Source organism: Pavona decussata, unplaced genomic scaffold, assembly GCF_977016875.1.
Source record: "Pavona decussata unplaced genomic scaffold, jaPavDecu1.1 SCAFFOLD_44, whole genome shotgun sequence".
Lineage (NCBI taxonomy): Eukaryota > Metazoa > Cnidaria > Anthozoa > Scleractinia > Agariciidae > Pavona > Pavona decussata.
This window is the reverse complement of record NW_028145466.1, coordinates 1,290,571-1,308,028: the sequence shown is the minus strand read 5'-3', so window position 1 is coordinate 1,308,028 and position 17,458 is coordinate 1,290,571. Positions and strand designations below refer to the sequence as shown.

The window sequence follows — 17,458 nt, the reverse complement described above, 5'->3', positions numbered from 1 at the left end:
AAATAAAGTTTCTTTTTTTGATAAATTGTGTGATTTTTCTCTTTGTCCCTTTCTCCCATAATTGTTCACTCGAGTTTATTATTATTGCCGGATTACGTTCAATTTACCAGCATTCCTTGACACATTGTCAGGGTAGGGATTTATATTAATATAGCCTTTTTTATATATATTTTTTCCCTCCGTTTATTACAACATCTCTTTTGTCACAGTTGTAAATTTCCTAGACTGATAGAAGTCCCTTGGCAGTGATAGTCGTGAGGACGCGCAAAATAACGGGAACAAAAGCCAAAAACTGGCGAGAACGAGCGAAGGGGAACTGGGGAGAGGAAGGAAAAAGGGAAAGAAAGGGAGCCTTTCCTTGCCGTTTATTTTTAACAACCACTCCCCCCCCCCCCCCCCCCAAAACCAACCTCATTTAACATGTTTAATTCATGCTGTGTCCGTTGTGAAAAGTGGCAGAAAATACATGTTTTCCTTTGTTATAATTTTATTCACCCAACTTTCTATAAAAGAAGAAGAAAAAAGAATTTTACGTGTTTGATGGGAAGATGTATCTTATCACATGATACAGTATAAACAGCAACCCCTAACATTTTACCTTTTCGGGAATTTAGCCAAGAGGTTTATAACAACCCTCCTTTAAAACTTTTGTAAATAGAAGGTGAACAGTTTTAACTGCTATTGAAACTTGTCAAGTGGTGATACCTTTTAAGGTTGAAAATTGTGGGGGGCCACGCCCAGTAATCTAGATGTTGGTACCTTTTAGGGGTACCTTTTAAAATTTCCGACGCGCACCTCCGTCATTTTTATAGGGGATTCGCTCGGTGAATCTAACCATGGTATGGGCTGGAAAAATGTGCATGTGAATAGTTCGCACTTGTTACAAAGTTAACAACATGCACTGTTAGTGCCACTATAGCCCTGTAAATTGACGTCAAAGACATTATGCAAATACGAAACGTTCATCCTATGAAAATCTCAATAATTAACCTAACTTACCTATAAAAGGATACTAACTATCAATCAGTAGTAACATCTTCTCTTTTGAAAATGTGTGTCGTCTAGCAAACGAAGTGAACAACAATAAACAGGATTTTTCTTGCAGGGAAAGAAGTTTTTATTTTTTGAATAACAGCGATGATTTGAAAACAAAATAACGCACCATATCATTAATTAAGTAAATTACAAACTTTCAACACTGCTAGTTTAATAGATTTACAAGTGTTTAGAACGATAGATAAATGGTTATCCTTCAACTGAACTAAGGCAAAATTATTTAGCTATTTCATAAAACGAGTTCCCTACTACTAACTTGTCAAACCCTACTTATATAACCCACCATTTGACAATAGCCAAATTTAGCTAGGAACCAAATGAGTGATTTCAAATTGGCTGTGCGCGTTGCACGAGACTGATTTGAGACGAATTTTGGCCACAATATTCAAGTCCTTGGACGAAAACATCCAGCATTAGGTAAGAAACTGAATCTTTTATCCTCTCGTTTGGTAACTGGGAAGATATTATGGTATAAATACTCATAAACATCGTCGATGACTCAGTCAAAATAGCTTTGGTATTGTTTGAGTCGGGCGTGATGGTTCGCGTAGACAACGCGCGCGTAAACATCGAACCACGCGTGGTTTTCTGATTTTTGTAACGTCAGGCAGCAAAATTGGAAAAAGTTACTTCGGTGGATTTTTTTGAAAATCGGCCAAGTGGTAAACAGATGCAGTACCTATAAAATATCGTCTTTTTGTTAACATTTGTCAGAGCTAATCGGCTCACTCGCCAAAAATAACAAATTACGGAATATTGGGAAAACCGTCTGAACGACCGCATGTTTTTTCCACTCTAAAATATCAGGCAATATCATTTCCATAATGTGGCAAAAATAAAAAAATAAAAAAAACATTTCACCGAAGGAAAATAAAAATATTATAAAAATACAGGTAAAAATAACAGAATATCTACCTATCATTAGATGCCATGTTCCCATGGCAACGGCCTTGATCGACACTGATAAAAAAGCCTTATTATATTGGTACCCATGCTGGTAAATCTCTAGAAGAAAAGTTCAAAGACAAAATAACTAGATTTTCTTTTGCAATTAATCCTAAGCTCCTGGCAAGGTCTTAAAACTCTAGGGAGCCTCGTGTTTTTCCATAATGGGGCAAAAAATAAAAACATTTCAAGAAGGAAAGTATAAATATTAAGGAATTTAGGCTAAACATAAGAATATATCTGCCTGTCATTACATGTGATGTTGCCATGGTAACGGCCTTTATCCAAAAATTGACAAAGCGTTTAAGAAATTTGTTTTGATTTTGATTGGCTAGCATAGGGCTAGGTGGTTAACTGTCCTAATTAGCAGTCCAATTACCAGTGTTTATAAACGGACAAGTCAAATCGGACAGTTTGGACCTGAAACAACCAATTTTTCGAACATTTTGTCATTGGCACAATCAAACGCAGAATGATTTTAAATTCTACTATTAAGTACAAAGAAGAAGGATGGTTTGGCCAGCCGAAATATAGTAAACAAAATTTAAAACCATTCTGCAATGTATCCCTCCCTGCCTTTATATTCTTCCGTCATTATACAGGATTATGAATGTCATACTGTAGTGAAAAGCAGGCCAAAAAGTTTTGCATACTTTGCTGAGGAGGGCCCGCTCTCCACTGTCGCCACATTTTCTCATCCAGGTAGGATTGCATGTCTTCTTTCCTTATTCCTCTTCGCATTTTTTGGCCTAATTTTAGGTTGTTCCAGCAGGACTCAACCTCTTGCGTGTGAACCCCCGTTAATGGGTCCACAAAGTGCCTTCGGTGTACAACTGCTCGGTGTACCGCGACGTTGTTTATTTGGCGGTCCATGTTTCTGTAGGCCGCCCAGTCGTCGGTGTGGACTTCTGTTCCGGGTCGGACGCACCTTGCTATGATTGGGTGTAGTGTGGCCACATCACGTCTATCGACGACTTCGAAGTAACCTCTTGCCGGACTAACCTCTGTACTTACAATACCAAACACCCACGTGTCCCTCGCTGCTCTTCTCCCTCTGTTGTACTGATAACAAAATAAATAGTGGGTATTACATTGCTGTGAAGAGTTACAAAAGTTCTCTTTAAGTCTTGAAACATATGTGTTAACAGGAGTAGAGAAATTTCGTATCTCCAAGCGGCTATGTAATGTTCTCCATTTATTATATAAACACCAATGCTCATACCAAACCATTCCAGTTTTGCTGTGAAAGGCGCGATCTATCATGTAACCATAGCAATGTTGATCTTCTCACGTGTGAAGATAAAATGTTATTTTCACGTGTTGAGATGTTTTCGCGCATTGCATTGCATTGGGGTTTATACCAAAATAGCGTTCAGGCTATTTTTGTGTGCCTAATCACGTCTGATAGTGCGCAGTGGTTACAGAACATCTAAAAAAGTGACTTTGTTCATGTCTATAGCGTTTTCTGCCTTTACCGTGCACAAGCCACAATATATTTTAAACTTTGCTCTAGCAATTGATTAATAGCCTGCGCCGCAGACGTACACTAACCAGGGCTGGTAACATCTGCAAAGCAGCGTCAAAATCCTTGTTCTGAGAGTTGTTGTGATAGGCCAATCATAGCGCCTAATCAAATTCTGGCAGACAGAGATTACTTACCCGGGTTAGTTTACGTCTCCGACGCAGGCCAGTGATAAATTGTTGCGGTTTATATGCGACAGCATTAACAAACACAAACAAGCTTGTTTCAGGTCGGGTGATCGAGCCATTAATTACAGTACACATGGGATTTGAGACTGCGAGCCTGACTTTTTTTATACGTTTGCGCTAAAATCTTCCCCTAGGCATATTTTTTTTTTCCGTGACGCCACTCTCAGTGAGAGTAAAGGGCGTAAATAAATAAGTAAATTCTAGTTTTAATACAAGAATCCAATTGGAGACACCTGTCTACAAACTAATAAAATAAAATCCCTGCCACCTGTCGAACAATACCCAGATTTTGACCTTGACGTCGCTCCAATAATTATAAATTGAATTATACATTGAAACGTTTGATGGCGACTCTCTTTGTCTGTCGCGTACCAGGGACCTATTATGAGTTATCATCCAAAACAATTCCAAGCTACCAAAGCCGTTTCCTAACCGCTTTTATAAAAAAACCTTTCAAAACTTGGATTGCAACTAGAAAAGCGGACCCATATTCCCTTTTTAACCAGGCCTTTTTCCTTCATACTTTTAGCTGAAGTTTAAAATTTTCAACAAGTGTTTTTTTTTTATAGTAAGACCAACTTTCCAACTTTGACCTGTTTCACGGAATCGCTCTAATTTAGACATGTAGTTGGAAATTTTGTTTTGTCCTACATCAGTTGTTTATCACAGTCACCTTCTAAGGTAAAAAGTGCTCAAATCAAACTGGTGTTAACACGTGTGGGCGGGACAAGTTTTTTTTACAGCACAAGCCTGACCTCGATCTTGCACTGACTGCATGTCTCTCTACATTTGACATTTTCGTCCACTTCTGTCTCGATTTTCAATATCCTGTCTCAATTTTCAATGTTTTCACAATTCGCGTCATTTACATGTATAGACCATGTCGGCGAGTTGCACACAAGTAAAGCCTTCAAGATCGAGATTTAAAAACGCCAATGATAAATTTGAAATAAACGAGAGAATCTCGTACCTTGCTCTTGTGATTAAACTTGCTCTCGTCACATTTAACGACTACACCTGGGCCTCCAAAAGGGATGACTGGCCTATTCACCAAATCTCTGGAACACACATCTTGTAATCCCCTGAATATCTTGGAAACTAATCCTGGGTCTAGATGTAAAGTGCGCGCGGTTTTCCTCTGCGAATCGTCAGCGATGAAATGATGAATGACCAGGAGCAGAGTCCCTAGTGCAACTTTGGGAAACTCTTCGAAAAAGCTGTTGGTGCGCAAGCTTCTTTTTTTCTTACATCCGCTACAGCGCCTGGGGAAACACATGAACCAACAATGTTTCAAAACAGTCTACAAAAGGCATTAATTGACCACATCCGAGAGAAAGGGGATTAGTTTCTGAGTAGTACTGTTTAGCTGCGTTGGCGGTGCAAAACATTTTCAGCAAATCTTTTCAACAATTTTAGCAAAAAAGTCACTACAAAGGTAAAAAGGGTGAGAAACACAAATAACGCAAGAATAAAGCCGCGGCTACACGAGCGATTTTTTGATCGCGCCGGTGATGCGATTTTTTTCAAATTTTGTCGCAACGCCTGCGCGCGATGAAAATCACGAATGTAGCCACCCTCTCACAGGTGATGCGAACGCTGAAAAAATCGCAAAAAAAAAGTCGCAAGAGTTGAAACTTTCGCGACAAAATCACACTGATAGTTGGCCGTGTTACGCGCGGCCTTCAATTTGTTACTCGTGTAGCGACCCTCGCGCGCTGGCGACGCGACAAAATTTGAAAAAAACAATGGCACCCGCGCGAGCAAAAAATCGCTCGTGTAGCCGCAGCTGGCAATGGAATGGAACGAGAATACGAGAAAGGCATTTGTCACTTTCTTTGCTAAACAGTGCAAACCTTGTGACATATGCGATTCTTGTTAACGGGCATTTTGATTTTTTAACGATCTTTTTGGTAGTTACAGGAAAATTTTTTTGTTACTTCCGGATGCTGTGCCGCAGAGATAAGACATATGAATTTGAACTGAATAATTTTAGCACTGAAGTGACGTGTTGTGAGATAAACAATGAAAAGGCGAAGGTTATGACTACAAAGCAAATGCAAAGTTCAGGTTATTTCAAGTAAAAATTTCTAAGGGGCTCCAAATGCAACATTATGGCTTAAAACCATACAAAACACAGGAATGCAACCCCATTATAATGCCTACAGGAGAAACCTTCCTACTACATTTGTCATTCTTGTTACATTTGCAACTTTTGTTAAAGGTTTTTGCTAGAAATGTCATGTGTTTATTTTTTTGCTAAAATTGCTATCGAGTTTTACTTGCAAATTACAACGCTTTCGATCTTGGACATAAGTGATTCTTTGTGACCAATCAAGCGCGCTGAGAAGTCAACTGTAATCTTTGTTCACGTTAAAAATCAGAATAGTCGCGCGAAACACTTGTTGGATCGCTAAAAATCGAGATTTGCTTAATTTTTATAGCACCTGCTGTTAACCACCCTTTTTATTGCAAAGTTGTTCAGAGTCTGAAGGTGACAAAGAAGCGAGAAGTTAATTCCTTGCTTGTTTTACATGCAAATGAGCGCTCAAACACGCGAAATTGTCAAAAGTCCGACCCATTGTTCCCGTATTTTAGCAGTTTACAAGGTCTTGCTTGCGCTGTTCAGTGTCTTAAATCGCTCTAGGATAGATACAACTTAAAGGCATAGTTAAACCGTTGAAGGATTTTGTTTGCTTGCCATATATCTAGTCGACTTCAGGGGTTATAAAAATGCATATGTTCCGGTTGGTTGAAGGAAAAAAAATTAAACATGCAGGCTGACTGTGATATTATCAATCCGTTTTTTGCGGGTATATGTATGTGGATTACTGGTCATACCTTGTTCCAGGAAACAGTTTCGATAATAGCCAAATAAAACGTTATACGCTCCGTTTTATGGCGTCGGCATCAGATATTTCAACATTGACTGTTCGTAGCCATGGGATCGTTTGCTCTTAGAAGGAAATTCATATCTGGTCTTTACTCACCAATGGAAACCATCAATATGATTGCCGTTCCTCTGCTTCAATTCCATGTCGTGATTACACTGTGCGCACCTGAGTGGGTTGGCCATAAGAGACCGTTGCTGAAGCCACTGAATCAAATTCAGCCGTGGACCCCGTTGCAAATCTATACATTCGTACAGATCCATGGTTTTTGCAAAACGATTTTACGTTCGACACTAGATTTGACTATCGAAATAGACAGGAGATAGACGGAATATACAACTCTGTTTTATGTCCTATCTAGCACATCAACGTTAAGCGAAAAAAATATATTTCAAAACTTGTTTGTAGTACAGTCGCGTTTTGATTGGCTGATTGCAGCGCGTGCGTTTGTTTTTGTTTAGTGTATCTTTTGTCTCTATTCTTTAACCTGTTGTCGGTGTCCTAAGTGTCATTATTAAATGTTGTGCGAGAATGTTTTGCTGTTGCTACCGGAGACACCTTAATGACTTCGATGCTGCAGCTTTTGCGTTTTACCATCTTAGCATTTTCCCTCTTTGAGTTTCTGACAAAAATATTGTTCGAGCGTGGAATCTGAGCATCGGATATAAAGAAATGGATACAGGGGGTTAGTTTTAACTGTGCTGCTGCGTCGGTGGAGGAGTGAAACACAAAAATTTGGTTTATGAACGAACTTGACCGTAGAGGGATTCAAAAAGCTGACATTTAATTAATGGCAGATTTATAATTCCTCGGACAAAGAAATTTTTTCAACACTTTATCAGTTTGCAAATCAAAACGAAGTTGCACAGAGGGCTACTTGCCTCTTTAGATTTTTTCATGAAAAAGTGACGTCCGAACATTCAAAAACTAAAATTCAATCGTGACACTAAATTTTCCAAGCTTTCTTCTGGCTGGAGAGTGTGCAGCGCTTAAAAAATGTAAGCGTAATTGTCAGATGGGCCGACAAAGGCGGCGCGATAGTTGCTTGGCGGTCCGACCTCTATCAACAAGAAACTTTAGCGGCAACTTGTGCTTTCTCACAGTGAGGGTAAAAGGAGGATGGAAATAAATTAACTGAAGAGCGCGTCATGTTTTCGCGCCAATTTTATAATAGCAGCAGCTTTTTTCATGCTGCGGACTGAGGATTAGATAGTCTGATCGTTAATTTGGAAGAGATGAGGGAACTGTTTATAGCTTTTGCATTCAAGGAACTATATGACTAAATCCGTAGTAAATTAAATTTCATTTTCACTTTTTTCCTTGCGACTTCGGTTGACAAAAATAGCGTGGCAGCTTGAAGTGATCAAGACAAAAAATTGTTCGTTTACTGACGGCAAATAATAAACATTTATCTTTTTTATCTTCTTTTACACCCTCGGTAAAGGATCAATTCTCATATTCTGTATGCTCGATGATTCATTTATCATGCTCGAAAAAATTGCCGCTGAATAATATTGGGAACTGAAGGGAGTTGGGGAACAACGATTTGACCAAAATGCATTTCATTTTGTGATAAGAATAGTTTCATAACCTTTCACATAACCAGTGTCGATAATTAGACACCATACTTGCCATTTGGTTTATTTGTTCTAGAGCTTTTTCGCTTTTAAACCTGAAGGGAATAGGTTGGGAGGTCTGGCACCGAAAGACATTAATTAACTAGAGACGGATATGTTTAGTTCGAAAACGCGTAACTGAACTGCCTGAATATCGCCGTATTGGCTGGCTCAGCAGCTCAACAGTGACTTGAGTACTCGTAGCTCGACGAAAATGTAAGTTGAGAAAAAGTAAAACATATTTTTCCAATGAGTCAATTACAAATTGTTTATTCGTTACATTGGCGACGAGGTTCTTCGTGAGCCGCGACACTTGGGAAAGACTAACTCGACTGTTTCACTTGGCGACGAGGTTCTTCGTGAGCCGCAACACTTGCGAAAGACTAACTCGACTGTTTCCCTTGGCAACGAGGTTCTTCGTGAGCCGCGACACTTGCGAAAGACTAACTCGACTGTTTCCCTTGGCAACGAGGTTCTTCGTGAGCCGCGACACTTGCGAAAGACTAACTCGACTGTTTCCCTTGGCGACGAGGTTCTTCGTGAGCCACGACACTTGGGAAATACTAACTCAACTGTTTCCCTTGGCGACGAGGTTCTTCGTGAGCCGCGACACTTGCGAAAGACTAACTCGACTGTTTCCCTTGGCGACGAGGTTCTTCGTGAGCCGCGACACTTGGGAAAGACTAACTCTACTGTTTCACTTGGCGACGAGGTTCTTCGTGAGCCGCAACACTTGCGAAAGACTAACTCGACTGTTTCCCTTGGCAACGAGGTTCTTCGTGAGCCGCGACACTTGCGAAAGACTAACTCGACTGTTTCCCTTGGCAACGAGGTTCTTCGTGAGCCGCGACACTTGCGAAAGACTAACTCGACTGTTTCCCTTGGCGACGAGGTTCTTCGTGAGCCACGACACTTGGGAAATACTAACTCAACTGTTTCCCTTGGCGACGAGGTTCTTCGTGAGCCGCGACACTTGCGAAAGACTAACTCGACTGTTTCCCTTGGCGACGAGGTTCTTCGTGAGCCGCGACACTTGGGAAAGACTAACTCTACTGTTTCCCTTGGCGACGAGGTTCTTCGTGAGCCGCGACACTTGGGAAATACTAACTCAACTGTTTCCCTTGGCGACGAGGTTCTTTGTGAGCCGCGACACTTGGGAAATACTAACTCAACTGTTTCCCTTGGCGACGAGGTTCTTCGTGAGCCGCGACACTTGCGAAAGACTAACTCGACTGTTTCCCTTGGCGACGAGGTTCTTCGTGAGCCGCGACACTTGGGAAAGACTAACTCTACTGTTTCCCTTGGCGACGAGGTTCTTTGTGAGCCGCGACACTTGGGAAATACTAACTCAACTGTTTCCCTTGGCGACGAGGGTCTTTGTGAGCCGCGACACTTGGGAAAGACTAACTCAACTGTTTCCCTTGGCGACGAGGTTCTTCGTGAGCCGCGACACTTGCGAAAGACTAACTCGACTGTTTCCCTTGGCGACGAGGTTCTTCGTGAGCCGCGACACTTGGGAAAGACTAACTCTACTGTTTCCCTTGGCGACGAGGTTCTTCGTGAGCCGCGACACTTGGGAAATACTAACTCAACTGTTTCCCTTGGCGACGAGGTTCTTTGTGAGCCGCGACACTTGGGAAATACTAACTCAACTGTTTCCCTTGGCGACGAGGTTCTTCGTGAGCCGCGACACTTGCGAAAGACTAACTCGACTGTTTCCCTTGGCGACGAGGTTCTTCGTGAGCCGCGACACTTGGGAAAGACTAACTCTACTGTTTCCCTTGGCGACGAGGTTCTTTGTGAGCCGCGACACTTGGGAAATACTAACTCAACTGTTTCCCTTGGCGACGAGGGTCTTTGTGAGCCGCGACACTTGGGAAAGACTAACTCAACTGTTTCCCTTGGCGACGAGGTTCTTTGTGAGCCGCTACACTTGGGAAAGACTGACTTGACTGTTTCCCGGAGCGACAACATTCTTCACAAGCCACTGGTTTGAGAAAGACTGATTCAACTGTTTCTGTTAGTGACGAGATTCTTCACAAGCTGACAAGGTTCTTCGTGAGCCATGACACTTGGGAAAGAGTAACTCAACTGTTCCATCTAATTTGAAATTCCAAATTTCAATTTCAATGTCAATAAGTTTTTTAGAGTCTTTTTTTTTGTTGTTGTTACTACACATTACTTAATTTTAAAGAGTGGAGCACCTGGAAACTAACAAATAGCTAGGTGTGTTTTTTCCACGTTAAATAAAGTATGTATGTAAGCCACGCGTTTGAGAAAGACTAACTCGACTGTTTCCCTTGGCGACGAGGTTCTTTATGAGCCGCGACACTTGGGAAAGACTAACTCAACTGTTTCTCTTGGCGATGAGGTTCTTCGTGAGCCGCGACACTTGGGAAAGACTAACTCAACTGTTTCCCTTGGCGACGAGGTTCTTTGTGAGCCGCGACACTTGGGAAAGACTAACTCTACTGTTTCCCTTGGTGACGAGGTTCTTTGTGAGCCGCGACACTTGGGAAATACTAACTCAACTGTTTCCCTTGGCGACGAGGTTCTTTGTGAGCCGCGACACTTGGGAAAGACTAACTCTACTGTTTCCCTTGGCGATGAGGTTCTTCGTGAGCCGCGACACTTGGGAAATACTAACTCAACTGTTTCCCTTGGTGACGAGGTTCTTCGTGAGCCGCGACACTTGGGAAAGACTAACTCAACTGTTTCCCTTGGCGACGAGGTTCTTTGTGAGCCGCGACACTTGGGAAAGACTGAGTCAACTGTTTCTGTTAGTGACGAGATTCTTCACAAGCCGACAAGGTTCTTCGTGAGCCACGACACTTGGGAAAGACTAACTCGCCTGTTTCCCTTGGCGACGAGGTTCTTTGTGAGCCGCGACACTTGGGAAAGACTGACTTGACTGTTTCCTGTAGCAACGAGATTCTTCACAAGCCACACGTTCAAGAAACACTAACTCAACTGTTTCCCTTGGCAACGAGGTTCTTCAGAAACGCAACACTTGGGAAAGACTAAATTGACTGTTTCCCTTGGCGACGAGGTTCTTTGTGAGCCGCGACACTTGGGAAATACTAACTCAACTGTTTCCCTTGGCGACGAGGTTCTTCATGAGCTGCAACACTTGGGAAAGACTAACTCAACTGTTTCCCTTGGCGACAAGGTTCTTCGCAAGCCGGGACACTTGGGAAAGACCGACTCAACTCCTTCCCTTGGCGATGAAGTTCTTCGTGAGCCGCGACACTTGGGAAAGACAAACTCAAGTGTTTCCCTGGGCGACAAGGTTCTTCGCAAGCCGGGACACTTGGGAAAGACCGACTAAACTCCTTCCCTTGGTGATGAAGTTCTTTGCGAGCCGCTACACTTGGGAAAGACCGACTGAACTTCTTCCTTTGGCGATGAAGTTTTTCGTGAGCCACGACACTTAGGAAAGACTAACTCAACTGTTTCCCTTGGCAACGAGGTTCTTCCTGAGCCGCGACACTTGGGAAAGACCGACTCAACTTCTTCCTCTTGCGACGAAGTTCTCTGTGAGCAACAACACTTTAAGAAAAGCTGTTCCTTCTCGGGTGTTGGGATGAGTGGCTTTGCCCTTTGCTGTGGATGTTTGGCACAGATTTTACAGTTCTCGATCATGTCCTGGATTTCGCGGACTTGTAGTCTCACTGTTGACGGTACCACGATTCTTGATCCCTTCAGCAACACTTCAGCAATTGAGATCTCCTCTTACCGCCCAATAAGGTTTCACTGCATCATGGCCAGCCTTCCATGCAGGAAATCTTTATTTGTTTACAGACAGGGTCTTCATCCTGAGCTTCTTTGATCTCTATCAGCTTGACATCTGACACTGGTAAGGAGTTCAGTAAGCTATCAACATAGATGTTCATTTTCTCCTTCTGGAACAGCCGCTTCAGCATTTGGGTTATCTGCTTGCATTCTTGATAATGCATCTACAATGTTCTGTATAGTTCCTTCCCGGGTACATGATTTACCTCTTTAAAGTGGAACTGCATGAGGCGCATTCTTAGTCACTGTACTCTTGGTGGAACTTCGTCCAGGGTATGTGTGGTGAGAAGAGGCATCTAGGGCTTATGGTCTGTTTCAGCAATGATGGATTTTCCCACTATGTAATCACTGCACCGCTCACACGCCCAGGTGAAAGCTAAAACCTCTTTCTCTATTTGCGCATAAAAAAATCTGCATTGCACTGGGGTGAGTGCTCAGGATATGAATGTGACGGGTCTCCAGGTCTGGTCATCTTGCTTCATTAGCAGTACTCCTCCCAATCTGAATGAGGCTACATCGGCTGAGATATTTGTCTCTCTGTTAGGATCATAGAGAGCAAGCACTGGTGCCGTTGTCAAGATTGACTTGATTTCTTCAAAGGCTTTGGATAATCATGAATCACATTTCCTTTGTACTCATCACTGGTTAATTCATGGATCCTGTTGATCAGATTTAGACTTTCTGCAGCAGCTCTACCAAGAAGCGGTTGTGTGAGGTCTTCTGCAACATAGATGCGTTCCTTCATGGACTTAGATTTGTTGGTAAGACTAGCTGTAAACTTCCCCTTACAGTTCAACTTATACTCGCATGGGCCCAAAAGGACTTTATCTGTACATGTAGGTTGCAACTTGGTATGACCAACTAATTTCAGCAAATTATCGTATGGAACCACTGTGACATCCGCACCATTGTCAAGCTTGAAGGTTACTGGCTTCTCGTTTACAAGGATTTGGCTGTCCATGGCGACTTTGCAATGTCACCCTGGACTTCATTTAGATCCACTATCTCTCCAGGAAGAAAGGTTCTTCTTCTTCAGCCTTCAGCTTCTACAATGTACTTCTAGTAGTTTCACGGCTTTTGAGCATCTTGAAGCCTGTGCCCAGTGTCCTATTTCCAACTTTTCCGAGAGGTCACAGTTTCGTATTCCTAGGACAATGCGGTCCCGAATCAGTTCGTCTTTCAACGTTCCAAAATTGGAGTGCCTTGGGAGACCAGACAGGTCTGTGATGAAACTATCCACCTATTCGCCCTTCTCGCTGGTTTCTCAAAATGAACTTGAAATTGAAATTGAACTTGTCCGAAGATAACATTTCTTTTTACGATGAAGTGGTTTTCGAATTTCTCTTTCACCTCTTTGTACTTTGTTTCTTCTTCCGTTGTGAGTTCAAACGAGATGAATATATCGTCTGCTTGCTCACCCATGGTGTAAATCAATGTGTTTACTTGGTTCTTGCCGCTTTGCTTGTCCAGTCCCGTTGCTTAACGAAATCTTTTAACTCTTTGTATCCATTTCGGCCAACTTGGGCTAAGATTGGTGTGGAAGGTTGGGATGGTGTTTCTGATCCCAATGCTAGAACACAAACACTAACAGTAATACTAACCCTAACACTAACCAGCAGGGCTTGTCAGTTCAGCAAATGAACTTTAATTTGGGTTTGGATTTTGGTATCAAACTGTGGTTGATATTGGATTGTACATGCATTCTTTAATTTTGAATGAACATTCATTTGACTGTTTTTCATTTGGTCTTCAATTCATCTTAAGCCAAGCTCAAATTTATGTATTTTTGTAAAAGTAGAGAAGAACAAAATTAATACAAGTTTGAAATAGTTTCATTAATGCTGAATCTAAGGCAAGGATATTAAGGATTAGTTTCCAGTCAACTGAGTACAAATCTGTTTGCTTGATTAAGAACCACTTTGTCTTAATTGGTATTTAGTGACTGTCCAAGGCATGACTACAAATAAATAAATAAATTCATACATACATAACGAGTGACTCTTTTTTTAACCTTTGTCCAAATCAAATTGAGAGTTGGAAAGTGCTGATTTTTGAGATGGGACATCCAGAGTAACTGAAGAAAAATGTTTCAGGGCAGAGCAAATAACAAAAAACCCACACTGAGACTGAGAATCAAACCTGAGTGCAAATAGCACTGCACCACCCCTGCTACCCACAGATATTGTTCTTTCCATAATGGATAACAGAACATGTTTCCATTACAGAAAGACATTACCCATAACTCATCTATGTAGCATACTTCCCTTTTGTATTTTTTTTTTTTTTTTGCAGGTTTCCTTCAAAGGAAATTATTCCCCAAAAGAGAATCTGTCTGCCACGGTACATGGTAAGTTGGACTTCTTACATAAAGAAGACTTCTGCAGTCAACTAAATGATGAAAAATACATTTCTACTCAACATGTTTTTCACCTTTATGAATTCTTCTCTGTTTTCTTTCATAGCCGCTTGGCACTTGTAACATTGGTCAATAACCATGTCAATCATACTGTTCATCAGTGGAAACCAGTATTTGTACCTTAGCATTTGCTTGTATTTCAGGCAAAACCACATCAACAACCAACCTAACAAAATTAAAATGATAAATCAAAACACCAGTCTTTCAAACTATTTCTAAAAATAGTTTACATTTATGTGTGTTTTTTTTTTTGTAGATGTTGTAGGACAAGATGATTGCAACCTACAACCGGTGGCACAACAAATTGAACAACAAGCACAAGTGCAACAACAAGGGCAAAACAAAGCAGAGGAAAGGAGGAAAAGGAAGAAGAAAGATAGGAGAAACAATAAAAGCAGGAAGAAGGCAAAGAAAGACGTCAATGGTGACGAATTAAAATAATTTGTAAAACTTTAAATTAAATCCAGGGCTGTGGTAAAAGTTTTGTACACACATTACAGAGGCCAGCACAAGAAACGTGTAACTTAGTCCAACAAATTAAAAAGTATCAGGGTTGCCAAAGAAATCAAAGTCCCATCGACAATATTCGACTTTACCAGGTGATCAAGGTTACAAAACTTTCAATGACAGCTCTGGCTTCACATTAAACAAATAAGGACAAAATGCTTAATCACAACATTTGCTGTGAATTCTTTGCCTTGGAAAAATTCGAATTTATAGATAAAAATAATTCATTCTGATTTTTATTTACTGATCCAACAGATAAAACGCAATGCAAACTAAAGGACATACATGCACAAACTGCCAACGTAAATCCTAGCTCCAAAAATGCATAATTGTATGTCAATTTATGCCTTGCTTAAGACAAGTGGACACATAGATCTTTGCAGTTATTGTTCTGTTTGCTTCTTATTTGAAAATCAGCCTTTAGACTGCAAGTGGATGGGCCTTTTGGACTAACTGGTCACATGGTACAAAATCAGCCACACTGGATGGCAAAAGAATGTTGTAGATTCGAACACAAAGTAATTCCAGCATGTCAAGCTTGACTTTCCTTTGTTCTTGATGTACCAGTGGAGGATGCCACACTTTTTTGCGGATTTTTTTCCATGCGACCAGTTAGTGCAAAAGGCCCATTCAGCAAGGAAGATCAAAATATTATGAAGCAAGTTGCAAAATTAGTGTATAACAATGCAGTTTTCAGTGCAGGAAATAATGTGTACTAGTAAGGTTTGTTTACACTGCAAAGTTACTTTGGTTAATGTTTGGTTCTTTTAAAATCATAACATCGTAAATTTCCACTTTCCAAATTAAAGATATGAAGTACAGGTACGTATTAGTAAGGATACGAATAACAACATTTTTTGTGCTGAAATTGTGGAATAATTGAGTTAGTTATTTGGGAACAACAGAATACCTGCCATGTTTTCTTATTTAAGGACGGTGGCCTACCATTGTTACTGCGCATACGTTCTGCGCATCTCGCAATACTCTGCTTTCCTATGGGTGGTGCATGCTAATACAGGAAAATTTTTGCGCTGTTTAAAACTATGTGGAGAAAGCAGAACTAAGCAAACGCTTTTGGTACCTCGAAAGAAACTTGGGGGTAACCATGCATTTTTCAGAGATAATTAAGCTTCAATTTAGGAATAATCCCATACATTGCTTCATATTTTGGCGCTTTTTAGAGATATTATTGTTTAATTATATCTGAAAAATGCGTGGCTACCCCTAATTTTCGTTTTGGATTCCAAAAGGCCTTCCTAAGATCTGCTTTTCCCGCATAGTCATTAACCACACAAAAATACTTTGATACTAGTAGGCACAGTAGGCCACATCCTTAAGAACTCTTTAATGTTCTGCTTCAGAGTTAGTGTTGTCACTGCATTTTATACTTACGTAATGATTATATTTAAGCAAGTTTACAGAATAAACGCACAATTTAAAACATAATTGGTTTGGGATGTTTGTTTTGAGTTTTAAAACGGCGGGTCTAAACTACTAGTCACATTGCACAGGTGAGATTACAGGTCACTGTCCTACAGATGAATAAACAATACCAGAAGTGTCTCCGAGGCCTAGTCAGTCTACAAAAATGTTGTTTGTGGCCTGTACTTTAGACACACGAGTTTGAAAACAAATCTTTAAAGTTTGTTCCAAGCTCAATCACCCTGTCATTCTTTACACGCAGTGTTACCATAAGGCGACTGGTTGACAACAGCCAAAGAACATAAATAGTCTGATCGAAAAGTATTGGCAAGGTGTAGCAGTTAAGCTTAACAAATTTCTTTAAGATAACTTTTCAATAGTCTTACCTCAACGCAAGTTGCTTGCCAAAACGTAGTATGTCGAGCTTTCTCTCGAATGTGGTCAAATAGGAGCTAATCCATTTAAGGAAGTGAAGGAAAGTCATCAATACAATATCGATATCCCATAAATTCGTACCCAGAGTCTTCGTTCCCTCTGACCAGCGTTCAAAAAACGAACCAGAAAAAAAATATCAAAAAAATGTCGGACTTCCGGTTAAATTGCGCATGCCCATACCTGGTGAGTTCTGACCGAAGAGCCCAACATTTTTTATTTATTTATTTATTTATTTAGTTATTTATTTATTTATTGTTATTGTTGAACGATCCAACCGCTCACCAAAAGATCGTAGGCTCTGGGAACGAGGATGAGTTCTGGTTGTTCTATTTTACTTCCCGGAGTTTTTCATTGTTTAACAGTCTAAATCGATGTCTCAACGGATCTTTCCAGAATCGCTCGTTTGTTGCCTTCCCGTTCCCAGAGCCGCCTGGTCCTCTTAGCCGCTGGAGGCTGGACATGAGGACCAAGTGGCCTCCTTTCTAACCTCCTTTCCCTCGTGCAAAGACCCCGCCGGCTGAAAGGAACAGAAGGCTCTGGGAACGAGAATGTCGTTTGATTGATTTTTCTGCAATTTTTTACCCAGCCAATCTCGTACCCAGAGTCTTCAGGCTTTTTGTCTGGGAGTCTGGGATGAGTCGACAGTGCGATCCATGTGTCAAGGAATGCTG

General features: G+C 41.1%; 1 protein-coding gene across 2 annotated transcripts; it reads right to left on the bottom strand.

The window, feature by feature from the left end:
- Positions 1-1,093: 1,093 nt before the first annotated feature.
- Positions 1,094-17,458, bottom strand: LOC146482763 (uncharacterized). Of its 2 annotated transcripts, none has more exons than XM_085106840.1 (3): positions 6,699-8,006; positions 4,682-4,973; positions 1,094-3,063 (listed from the first exon to the last, which is right to left on the bottom strand). In XM_085106840.1, the coding sequence occupies exons 1-3, from the start codon at positions 6,860-6,862 to the stop codon at positions 2,596-2,598; spliced, it is 924 nt and encodes a 307-aa protein (XP_084962966.1). In that variant the 5' UTR covers positions 6,863-8,006; the 3' UTR covers positions 1,094-2,595. The 2 variants fall into 2 exon arrangements, 1 of the variants encoding a protein (XP_084962966.1); XR_014864060.1 differs by lacking the exons at positions 1,094-3,063; positions 6,699-8,006 and adding exons at positions 14,438-14,589; positions 16,739-17,458 and having other exon boundaries at positions 4,838-4,973.